The sequence below is a fragment of the Panthera uncia genome, chromosome B4, assembly GCF_023721935.1.
Source record: "Panthera uncia isolate 11264 chromosome B4, Puncia_PCG_1.0, whole genome shotgun sequence".
In the NCBI taxonomy this organism is placed as follows: domain Eukaryota; kingdom Metazoa; phylum Chordata; class Mammalia; order Carnivora; family Felidae; genus Panthera; species Panthera uncia.
Genome location: NC_064809.1, coordinates 133054067 through 133066886, shown reverse-complemented (window position 1 = coordinate 133066886; position 12820 = coordinate 133054067). Strand labels below are relative to the sequence as shown.

Genomic DNA, 12820 nt, shown 5'->3' with positions numbered 1-12820 from the left:
AGACAGCTAGCCACGGTTAGCTGGCATGGGAAATGGAGAATGATGGGGCATCCCCCCTGTCTCCCGTATCAGGTACCGCACTGCCTGAGCCACCAGTGGGCCCACACGTAAGCACAGTACACTTTCAGGAAGAAAAGCCATCCACTAATAAAGCATTGTGATGGTTGTAAGGTGCTTTTTTTTTTTTTTTTTTTTTTTGCATTAAGGAAGAACAGAGTTCAAGAGCGTAACCTTATTCCTGTTTTTCTCTTCATCCTCTTGTAGCATCACTTCTAAAAATCAATCTTGCGAGGAAAACATTATCCCCAAGTTATCTAGACACGAGGGTCACTCTGCGTCACTGAAGAAAGCACTACTGAACGCCAAGACCGTAAGATCTCGAACCCCTTCCCTGGTGAAAACCTCACTGTTTCTCAGAACGAGAACACTCAGACCCAGGCTAACAAAAACTGTATTTTCATCCATTTACCCAACCGACACACATGTTCTGAGCTCCTGCTGTAAGCTAGCAATTGTCCCGAGTGCTTAGGGATATAACCTCACTCCTGACCTCAGGAGCTGGCTGGGATTGGGAGGTCAGATAACATAAAATGTCCTGCACCGAGGTGAGGGAGATGCCAGGGGGTGAGAACAGCGCATGGCAAGGTCGCTGAGGGTGCACTGTCTGCTCAGCACTCACTGCCTAACGACTAAGCCGGACCTGCTGAGCCTTCCTCACCCCAGCCCGGAGGGTGTGGGTTCATAACGACGTGTGGCCCATCACAGGAACGTTTTCTTAGTTCTAAAGAGCCTATTTAATGGTTTAATTATGCTGCGGAAGGAGGCCAATTCATGAGTTTGTAACTTGCTTTAAATACTAGCTCCTGTCCCACCTTAATGTGTATTTAGAAAGCAGCACTTGGATACTTTGGAAACATGCAACATTTCCCCAAGTTGGCTGCTGACCAAGCACATTCAACAGCCGAATCCAGTAAATATGGAGGAGTCCAGTGACTTGCTTTGCCTCAGACTCAGATCTGACTGTGTGCAGAAGAGGAGACACTTGGCCTGGGCGGGAGCCTTCCTGCAGGGCGGCTGTAGGGCAGCGTTCTGGGGAGGAGGCCACGTGGCCTGGAGGCGGACCTCAAGGTTCAGAGGTTTGCTGTCTGTACTGGAGACTGTGGTTCCTCGTCTCCGTTGATCTAGAATGCCGTTGCTTATGGTTTCTGAGCCTAGTGTAGACGCAGAGATTTGGGGTTCTGTTTTCCTGGGGGAGGGGAGCATTTTAGCTGGCCTGCCTTTTCTAAGTAATCTTTAGAACTAGATGACCTGGTCTCCTACACTGAGTGAACGATGATAATGCGTGCTTACGACGTGCCGGGGACTGTCTCCTGTGACTTACCCGTCTTCACTCGCTTCCGCCTCTCCACACCTCTGTGAGGTAGACACTATCACGATCTCCGTTTAAGCCTTTGCCTTTGCCCTCATCTGCCGAGGAAAGGGAACGGCAGTGTTAAGTATCCGGCCTGAGGCTCCCAGCTCGTGAGTGGCGGAGCTTGACTCAAACCAGCTGCTCCAGAGGGAGGCCCGCTGCAGCCTTGGGCAGAGCCGCCTGTGAGTGTGTCGGCTGGGCCTCCTCTCGGACGCAAGTGAAGGCTTTTGTGTGTTTACCCGCCTCAGCGCCTAGTGGTCCATTGATGTAATTTAATTAAAAATAGGGAAATCTCATCTCCGTTAATGGAGGGCTGTAATAACGCCAGCCGCTCCAAATACGGGACTATTTAGCGGTCATTGATGTGCTGTTTCACAAACAGAACCGATCAACGAACACGCAGGGGTGAGGAATCGAGTGCCTGCCCCACGCTGGGCCGTGCGTGCCGTGGGCCCTGGCGCTGAACGCACAGATGAGTGACGCAAAGGCCCGGCCAATGATGAGCTCACACTCTGGAGTGACACATGACAGCAGTGGGCATCTGATGCTTAGAGTTGCCGGATGCCAAGTGGGATTTCCGACCCCCCACCCCCACCCCCGACCGCCATTTGCCCTGGTCTTGGGCACGCTCTGGAACCCGGAAGGAGGCAGGCAGAGGGAGAGAGCCAGGAGTAGGCAGGAGAGGGCATTTGTGCCTGGCTGCAGAGGACAGCGGTGGGAAGCACGTCCCTCTCCTGCTGTAGAGAGGGATGCAGAATTGTTACAGAAAGAAAGGCAGCTTTACGTCTGCTCCGACTCATGCCTCCCAAGTAGCTATGTGTGCTCTTTCCACACACCACCACCTTCCCTCTGAGTGACCCAGTCACCTCGGTCACTTATATTGAAACCTGGCGTGGCTCACTTTCTGTCACCCAAAAACTATTTGTGCCCTACGTGTTTATCCACCCTTCTTTTCAGTGTTGTTTGCAGCCCACGTGATTTTCTCGGTAGAAAGTCCAAAAGAATCTTCCAGAACATACTAGAATTAATAACAGAAGTTAGAAGGTCAGTGTTCAAAGATCAATAGTATTTCTATAAGCTGCAGTAATCAATTAGAAAAGTAAACTTTAAAATATCATTTCTAATAATTTTATTTAAAAAAATCAAATGCCTAGAAACATAACCTAACAAAAAAAAAAAATGAAAATTCTCTACATTGAAGACTACAAAGATTGATTATAGAAATAATAACAAGTCCTTCACAAACCTCCAGTAAATATCAGAGGAAGGAATGCCTCCCAATTCATTCTCTGAGGCTGATGCCACTTTAATACTAAAGCCAGACAAAGAGATCACAAGAAAATGAACAACCAATATCCTTCATGAATATTGTTGTAGAAATTCTCAGCAAGACATAAGTAAACCAAATCCAGCAACACAAACAAAAGATTAAATGCTATGACCGTGTGGGATTTATCCCAGGATTGCAGGCTTGGTTCGACTTCCAAAAAATCAATTAATATAGTACACAGTGTTAATAGAATTAAGGGAAAAAAACCACATGATCGTCTTGAAAGATGCAGAAAAAGGATTTGCAAAATCCAGCCCTGTTTCGTGATAACTTTCAACAGACCAAGAGCAGGGAAATTCCTTAAACTGATGAAGGGCATCTAAAACGAACCCATAGCTAACAGCACATTTGATGGTAAGTGACTGAATACTTTCCCCCAGGATGATGAAAAACACAAAATGTCAACTTTTGCTACTTCTCTGCAACATTGTACTGAAGTTCTAGACAGTGCAATCCTGGAAGAAAAGAAATAGAAGGCATCCAGATTGGAGAGGAAGAAGTAAAACTGCCCTTACTTACAGACAACACAGTGGACACACACAGACTTCTACAAATAACAAGTGTGTTCATCAAGGTTGTAGAATATAAGACCAATATACCCAAATCAGTTACATTTCCATCGACTAGCAATGAACAATCTGAAAAGGAACTTCAGAAAGCAGTGCCACTCACAATAGCATCAACAAGTATAAAATACCTAGTAGTAAATTTAACAAAAGTGCCAGACTTGTACACTGCAAATTACAAAACACTATTAAAAGAAATTAAATAAAATGTAAATTAATGAAGAAACATTCCACGGTCATGGATTGGAAGATTCGATAGTATTAAGATGGCAGTTCTCTCCAAATTGATCTATAGATTCAACAGTTCAATGCAAACCCTGTTGAAATGCCAACTATCTATTTTTTTAATGTTTATTTATTTTTGAGAGAGAGAGAGCGCATAAGCAGGAGAGGGGCAGAGAAAGAGGGAGACACAGAATCCAAAGCAGGCTCCAGGCTCTGAGCTGTCAGCCCAGAGCCCAACGTGGGGCACAAACTCACGAACCTTTGAGATCATGACCTGAGCCAAAGTCAGACGCTCAACCGACTGAGCCACCCAGGCACCCCAATTTTTTTCAACTGTCTTTTTTTTTTTTGCAGAAATTAAAAATAGATTTTAAAATTCATATGGAAATGAAAAGATTGCCAAATAGCCAAAACCAATCTTGGAAAAAAAGAACAAAGTTAGAGCACTTTGGGATCTTAGTACAGAGCTATGGTGTCAGAACAGTGTGGCAATGGCAGGAGGATAGACAGATTGCTCAATGGAACAGAACCGAGAGTCCAGAAATAGACCTTAATGTTTATGGTCAATCCATCTTTGACAAGATCAGTGGGAAAGAGGATCATCTTTCCAACAAATGGTCCTGAGACTGTTGGATAGCCATATGCAAAAAAGAGGAACTGCCTTACCCCATACGCAACTAAAAATGGACCATAAACCTAAATGTAAGAGTTAAAATGACAAAACTCTTAGAAGAAGGCATGTGCGTAAATCTTTGTGACCTGTGTTGGGCAAGTATTTCTTAGGACACTAAAAGCATGATCCATAAAGGGGGAAAAAACCCCATAAACTGGAATCATCACAATTAAAAAATTGTGCTCCAAATGATACCATTAAGTCACATTCTGGGAGAAAATAAATGCAAAATATATATTGGGTAAGGGACTTCCATGGAGACTATGTAAGAACTCTTCAAACTCAGTAAGAGGACAACCCAATGTAAAAAATGGGCAAAATATCTGAATAGACATTTCATCAAAGAAGATACACGAGGGGCACCTGGGGGGCTCAGCCAGTTGAGTGTCCAGCTTCGGCTCAGGTCACGATCTCGTGGTTCATGAGTTCGAGCCCCACGTCAGGCTCTGTGCTGACAGCTCAGAGCCTGAAGCCTGCTTCGGATTCTGTGTCTCCCTCTCTCTCTGCCCCTCCCCCACTCGCACTCTGTCTTTCTCTCTCTCTCTGTCTCAAAACTAAACATTAAAAAATTTTAAAAAAAAGGGCGCCTGGGTGGCTCAGTCAGTAAAGCGGCCGACTTCGGCTCAGGTCATGATCTCGCGGTCCATGAGTTCGAGCCCCGTGTCGGGCTCTGTGCTGACAGCTCAGAGCCTGGAGCCTGTTTCGGATGCTGTGTCTCCCTCTCTCTGACCCTCCCCCGTTCATGCTCTGTCTCTCTCTGTCTCAAAAATAAATAAACGTTAAAAAAAATTAAAAAAAAAAAGAAGACATATGAATGGCCAACGAGCACGTGAAAAGATGGTCAACATCCTTAGACACCAGGGATGCGAGTCAGAAGCCTGCTCGTGCACCAGTTGCCAGTTTATGGTGACGACGAAGTCACAAAGGCAACAGTCAGTGGACCACGTCAGGGACGTGGACATGGAATTTACTCTCCTACTGGTGGAAATAGAAAATGGTACAGCTGCCGTTGAAACAACATGGTCGTCTCTTTAAAATTTAAACAGAAATTTACCACCTGACCCAGCAATTCCACTCGCAGGTAGCTGCCCAAGGGAAGTAAAAACATTTTGTCCACACGAAGACTTGTGTGCAGATGTTCGTACCCACGTTATTCATAATCTCCAAACGAGGCGACCCAAGTGTTTATCTGCTTGCGGTAAGAGAAACAAAATGTGGCATATCCATACAGTGGAATAATAACAAGGATGAAAAGGAACGAAGTACCGATCCATGGCGCATCCTGGATTGAACCGCGAAAATGTTATGGCAGGTGATAGAAGCCAGATGCAGAATGCATACTGATGCATAAACTGTATGCTTCTGTATACACGAAATATCCAGACCAAAGCAAACACCGAGAGACAACAAATAGATCGGTTGCCTTGGGTCGGGGACGGAAGTGAGGAGTGGCTGCGAGTGGACGCGAGGTTTCTCTTGTGACGGAAATGTTCCGGAACCAGATGGTGGTTGAGGGTTGCACAATGCTATACGCTTACTGAAAACCATAATTGTCCTACTTGGACAATAAATAGTTGATTGTCACTCCCAAGCTAAAAAGTAAGCAGGCATACATTCCTCTAAATTATCTAATTTTCCCGGAGACAACCTTGTATCCTTTTCTGGCTTTGGACCCCAAAGTAACGGTTGACATTTGCACACCACTTTGTCACTTAGTAAGCCCCTCTGCCACGTTAATATTCACACTCTCTATGAGGAGGTAGGGGTTCTTTATTCCCCCTGTTTTTTTCCGGTAAACAGTATCTCTTACTTTTGATACTTAATTTACTTATTGGTAATTTTTTATTCTGGCGGAAGAATTTGCCTCACAGTATTTTGCTGATAATATGTTTTCTTTATGCGGCATGGCTGAGATTTTTCTTGCTAAGTAATTGTCCATTTATGTAATTGATGAGGTTGGTGGTAGTGAAAATAAGCATCATTAATATTTTTAGTAAATCGGCAAGTTGTTAATTGAATTGCCGGGAAGTTGTGTGCCCTGTGTGACGGAGCCACATAGCCCTCAGGTGGGGACAGGGTAGGAGGAACTGTCACCGCCAGCGCTCAGCCTGTCCTGGGGAGGGGATCAGCCTGTGCCTGCGAGATGGGTCTCCCTCCTCTCTTGGGGCCCTCTCCTGCCCGTGCCCTGACAGACAGCATTGTGGGAGCAGCCCCTGCAGGGTCCCAGCGTCCCCCGACCCCTGCCCCACCCCACACACTGCCCTTGGCTCCCAGTGTTACATAGTGACCACCAACTGAGGGATTATTGCTTTGTCATAATTCTCTTCGGCCAGAGCCCACTCTTTACTCAGTGATGTCATATATATATATATATATATACACACACACACACACACACACACACACACACATATACACACACAATGTGTGTATGTATATATATATACATACAATGTTTGATGTTATATATATGTTATATATGTTATATATATATGTTTATGTTATATATGTTATATATATAGAATGCTTTCCTTCCTTTTTCCTTTTTTAAAAAAAATGCCTTTTTTAAAAATATATATAACATTTAAAATATATATGTTACATATGTTGTATATATGTTACATATATATGATATATATATGTTATATACGTTATTGCATGTTATACAATGCTTTCCTTCCTTTTTCCTTTTTAAAAAAAAAATTCCCTTATATACATTCTCATGCTCAGAAACCCGGCGGACGAATAACAGGGGAAGAATTGCAACATATTCTAAATTGCGAGGCTGTAAAAATCAGCAATTCAGAATTCAAAGAACTAATGCAGACCCTTGACCCTGGGGGCACTGGATGGGTCAACGTCAACACGTTCATCCAACTGCTTGAAGAGAACCCTAAGGTGAGTTTTACAACAACTCCATGTTTGATTTTCTCTTTATGGCAGGAAATTAAGTGTTTTTAGTGAAATATGGGATGCAGGTGAAATTGGTCTTAAATAAATGACTACACGTTTTTCAGCTGAGTTGATTTTCATTTTAAGGAAGAGTTAAGTGTTTGAGTTGTTTGATTTTAACTCTTGATGTCTAAACCTTATCCAAGGGTGATGTTTGACGTTTTCTGGGAAGCCATCCTAGAATGAGGGCACCTATATATGCAGGATGTAACCTTCTTTTCACAGCGTGACAGTGACACCCCTCCTGCAACCGCGTCTTACACGGTTTCCCATTTTAAACAGTAACTGTTTATTGCCTCTAGTGACCAATACTTGCTTTTTTTTTTTTTTTTTAATTTTTTAATGTTTATTTATTTTTGAGAGAGAGAGAGAGAGACAGAGCACGAGCGGAGGGAGGGGCAGAGAGAGAGGGAGACAGAATCTGAAACAGGCTCCAGACTCTGAGCTGTCAGCACAGAGCCCGACGAGGGGCTGGAACTCAGGAACCGTGAGATCGTGGCCTGAGCCGAAGTCAGACGCTCAACCGGCTGAGCCACCCAGGTGCCCCCAATACTTGCTTTTCCTTTGACGGAAAGGCTGACAGAATTTTATTATTAGAAATGTTGTTTTGTAATTTTAATAGCTATTAGCGCTTAAAAATTTTAAGAACTTTAAAAAATTAGATTAGTGTCAGGCAATGCTTGGATAGGCATTGGGAGATTCTTGTTGAAGTGTTTGTTATAGACTTCTTTTAGCAGGTGCAAATTAGCTTTTCATCAATATTACGATTTCCTGAGCACCCACCTTGTGCAAGGTGGTGACCGCATCCTAAACCAACGTCGTTTGGTCCTTCTTGAGTCCTAGTTCAAAAGTAAGTCCCAGGGCCCTCACACAGGAGAGAGTAATTGGACCTTTTCCTGAACTCTGCTGTGCGGCTCCTGTGTTAGCTGCTGAGAATTGTGGCCTCTGACCATCAGAGCAACCCCACACACAGCATCTTTCTCGAAAAACAAAATAAGGGGGGGGGGGTGCATCCAATTTCGTCTCAGGTCATGATCTCACGATTTGTGAGTTCAAGCACTGTGTGGGGATCTGTGCCGACAGCTCGGAGGCTGGAGCCTGCTCGGATTCTGTGTCTCTCTCTCTCTCTGCCCCTCCCCTGCTCTCACTGTGTTTCTCTCGAAAATAAATAAACATAAAAAATTAAAAACAAAACATGGACATGGAAACCATCTGCTCTCCACGCGGCAAGTGGCATGGTCTTTGCTTAATATGAACCACAACCATCAGCCTCCATGCTTAAAAGCCTCAGATGGGTGTCGGGGCTCCTAGGTAAAAGCTGAAGTTCCTACCCTGGTTGGTAAGGGGCCCACATGGTCCAGCCTTGCTGCCCAGCTCCCAGAAGCCTCATAGGCCACACTGGCTCGGGTCCTCGGGCGCCCCCAGGTCCCTCCTCCATTCTTGGGGTGCTGCAGCTCCTGGCAGGATTCCATCCATGCTGCTCTCCCCTGCTGGGGCCATTCTGCAGGTCTTGGGGCACCGGTGCCTTCCCAGGGACCCTCTGTGGCACCTCTGGCAGCCACCGACCTCACACACCTGCCCAATCGTGGTGTCACAACTTTGTCATTATGTGGTCACGTCTCCACAAAGACGGAGGCCCATCGTGGCCACGGGGGCTAGCCCGGTGCCGGGCACACTCACAAAACAGTGCGGTGAGTGGATGAATGAACATATACGAACGAACCAGAAAAATTAGAAAACACAGGTACGCACATAGAAGGAAAAGAAAAACACCACTAATTCTAACGGTGAGGAGTTGTTACCCACTCACTGTTACCCTTTGTTGTATGTGCTTATGAACCCGTACACCCACACACACGTTGTTTTCAGCTTTGTTGCCGTTATTATACAAAAGCTGCGCATATTTAATTTATGCAATTTTATGAGTTAGATACATACTTCGATATATGATATCTATTCTATTTTAAAATGAGATACTATAGGGGCACCTGGGTGGCTCAGTTGGTTAAGCATCCGCCTCTTGATTTCAGCTCAGGGCATGATCTCACGGTTCATGAGTTTGAGCCTCTGTGCTGACGGTGTGGAGCCTGCCTGGGATTCTCTCCCTCTCCTTCTCTCCCTGTCCTTCCCCCACTCACACACTTTCTCTCTCAAAATAAATAAATAAACTTAAAATAAAATAAAATGAAATGAGATCCTATAATTAATGACTTTTCAGTCCATGCTGTCCCTTATTAACATGCTGTTAACACTGTTCATAAAAATTCTGTATGATCTTAAAAGATACAGAGTAACGATTCCCTGTTGCAATCCAGGTGTTTGGTTTTTCCCCTTTTATAAATTTTGCTACAGTGAATATTGTGGTGCCTGCTTTTTTAACCACCCTATGAGTATTCTTTTAGTATAGATTTCTAGAAATGGCACTATTGGGTCAAAGGATACATTTCATTCTTTAAGTTAGCTTAATCATTTGAGAAGGGGAATATATGTGTGAAGTACAAAATGCAAAAGGTGCAAACGGGAACACGGTGACAGTCGAGTGTTTCTTCCACCTCTGTTCCCTCGCCACCCCCACAGGTGGTTGCTGCCGCCCCATGGCCTGTGGATTAGCAGACTGTCCACGATTATCCCGTGTCGATACTGGCAATAGGCCTCCTTTCTCATTTTTACTATTCTGAAAGGCAGAAATGCCATCCCATTTGTTGTTTTATGTTGCATTTACTTACTAGGTGATAGACTTCTTTTACGTTTATTGTACTTTTTTTTTTTTTTTTTTTAAATAAGTTCAGGTTGAATGCTATTATCCCCATTTCCAGGTGGGGATTAGTGGGCAAACTCATTTGCTCACGAACTCAAAGTGAATTGGCGAATCAGGAGCAGGGCTGACAGTCCAAGTCTGTCTGCCTCCAAAGGTCCTCCTGCCTTTATGAGTGATGTGTGTTTATATACTTTTCTCTTTCCCAATTAGACAGGAAAACAAGTTGCAGACCCCAAAACGCCTCTCTTCCTGGCTTGGGATTCAGTAAGTAACACTTCCCACGTGGTCCCAGGGTGCCACCACCCCAGGTTACAAATGTGCCGCTTGGTAGATGTGTTTGTTTGCTTTTTTTATGATAGGTGGAAGAGATCGTCCATGACTCAATTACTAGGAATCTACAAGCCTTCTATAAAATGCTACAGGCATATGACCTCGGAGACACAGGGCTCATTGGTCAAAATAATTTCAAGAAAATCATGCACATCTTCTGCCCCTTTTTAACAGCTGAGCGTTTACTGAAGTAAGTTTCTTGGTAACAAAATTAATCCGTGTTGTGTTTTCATCAAGCCCGTTTATAATCCTCAACCTTTTCCTACATGTGTTTGCAGTACCGATAGGGAGGACTGATAATAACTGCTGGTTACTGGGTGCTTACTAACGTAGGACACTGGTCGAGAGTTGGGCATGTGCTCTGTGATTTAGTCCTCGCGACAACCACGGAAGGTGGCTGCTACTCCTTTTCGTGGGTAAGGAAGCCGAGGTCTGGAGAAGCCACGTAGCTATTCAGAGTCGTGTAGCCCGGAGGCTGTGTGCAGCCTCGTTCCTTCCCGGTCTCTGTGACTTCTCTGCTCTCAGTCGTGACACCATTTTTCCCTCCCGGGGCGTCTGGCTACGATCAGCCATCCTGTGGAGAGACGCCGGGATTGTGGTTCTATCTCACTTGAGTTTAAAACTTGCCTCGTGGTGGCTGAGTGAAGCTGGAGGGGGGCAGGGAACTTAAGAGAGGGAAGAGGGCCCCTGAGGGTCTCCTGCCCCTGTGTCTCGTTCACCCTGCCCACGGCTGCCCTTGGGGCGTGGGGCCCCTCGCCTCCCTCTCTGCAGTGACCTCGAGAACCTACGGCCCGAATCTTGCCATTCTGCAGGGGGTGGCGCTTCCCACATCACTACCTGAACGTCCCGCTGTCCGCTGAAGCTTGTTGCTGTAGGACTCGGAGCTGCATGACCTTAGAGACTGGTGCATGTGTCCTGCTGTGGACGGTGATCTGGGAGATTACTTTCGGTGGAAATCCAATAGAGTCGGGGGGAAGGAAGTTACTCTAATTCCCTTTCAGTCCTCTCGCGTGGAAAGTTTAAAATCTTGTATTTGTCGCTTTTGATTGCATTACATCGATTTCAGGTGACCCAAAACATAGTCGGTCTCCTGGTAGCTGTCGGCCGCTTGAGTCTCCTCTCTGTGAACATTCCTGTTTCCTGACCCGTTTTCCCTGGGGTTGGTTTTTGTAGGAAAAGAAGGGTTTACGGGAAGAGGGTGAGGCCGAGGCTTTCCCGAGCAGGAGGGGCTCGCAGAGCTCGGTGTTTGCGTTCATCCGAGTTAATTGGACGTTTGCAGAAGGGCCGGTTTGCTGGAGGGTGGGAAACATGGGAAAGGGGAGAGACAGGTGGCAGCAAGTCCAGAGAAGATTCTAGAGGGAGCTCAGGGGGGACTGGGTGGGGCCCGGGCAGGGGAAGAAGCGAGTGTGCAGAGGAGTGGAGGCACATTGGGCGGCTGGCGAGTCACGTGGGGCTGTCGGGGCAGGAAGTTATACAGGGAGGAACGGCAGGGCTGCTGCTGAGGGCCAGGCAGGAATGACCCAGCCCCACCAGGGGACGGGTCAGCCGGCAGGGCGTCTTGACAGGTCATCTGGTTCCCTAGCAGCATCTTAGAATCATCTGGAGAGCTCTGAAACCCCCGGTGCCCATGCCCTGTCCAGGGCACCGTTATATTGAAGCCCCCACTGGCTCTCACGTGCAGCCGTGGTGGACAAGCACAGCCCAGGGGTCAGGTGACAATTTCAGATTTGTGCTTTGCAAGGATTACCGTGGAGAAAGCGCAGGGCGAGAGGAGGATGGGTGGGTGACGCGGCGGTGGCGGTGGCACCGCAGAGGGGCGGCTGCGGGTGGTAAGCTTGACAGAAGGACGAGACCCGGTGACTGGACGTGGAGGTGGACGGGGCGGGGGAGGGGGGCCCGATGCCGGCCGGAGGCAGTGTCGCCGGCCAGTTAGGAAACACGGAGTGACACTCCAGAAGGAGACTCCCAGAAGGTGTGGGTGCACAGAGCGGCCTGGGCTGCAGCACGGTTCTGGAGTCTTCCTTGCACGGACGGCCTGAGCATCTGTTCGGCAGGGGTTCATCTGGGAGCACATAGCAGACCGTCTGAGGTGAGAGGGTGTGGGTAGGACCTGGCAGAATACCACCCACTCACCAGTGACCTGGCTGGCACAGCCAGCAAGGGAGGCGGAGAATTCTGGTCAGGGTGACGGTCCAGAGCCTGTGGTGTGGGTTGCTCAGGGAGCAGGAGGAAGTCTGTGGGTCAGGGGGCACGCGGGACAGAAGCACGGGGTGAGCACTCACACAGAGTGGCTGTCGCCTTAGCAGACTAGGCCTCAGGAGGGAAGCACGACCCGTGGGGCTGGAAGGGGCGAGGTGGACCCAGCAGGTGCAGTGAGCTTGCAAGGAGGGTGGAGAATGCAGCGTTGAGAAGTGATTGACTCCCGAAGCTCCAGTACCCGGGGTGGAACAGCGTCCGCGTGTGGTCAGGGCTTAGTAAGTGTTGAGTGAAGGATGAAAGGAAGGAAGGGAGGGAGGAAAGAAGAAAAGGGGGAAAGAAGGGAGGAAGGGAGGGCGGCAGGGAGGAAGGAAGAAAG

At 47.0% G+C, this 12820-nt stretch overlaps 1 protein-coding gene across 9 annotated transcripts in view; it reads left to right on the top strand.

The window, feature by feature from the left end:
* The window catches only part of EFCAB6 (EF-hand calcium binding domain 6), a 244502-nt gene that overhangs the window by 115189 nt on the left and 116493 nt on the right, over positions 1-12820 (top strand). For all 9 annotated transcript variants that reach the window (XM_049626480.1, XM_049626482.1, XM_049626481.1 and 6 more), the window contains 3 exons: positions 265-370; positions 6936-7103; positions 10275-10435. In XM_049626480.1, coding sequence (XP_049482437.1) covers positions 265-370; positions 6936-7103; positions 10275-10435 — 435 coding nt within the window. The remainder of the gene's footprint in view (positions 1-264; positions 371-6935; positions 7104-10274; positions 10436-12820) is intronic.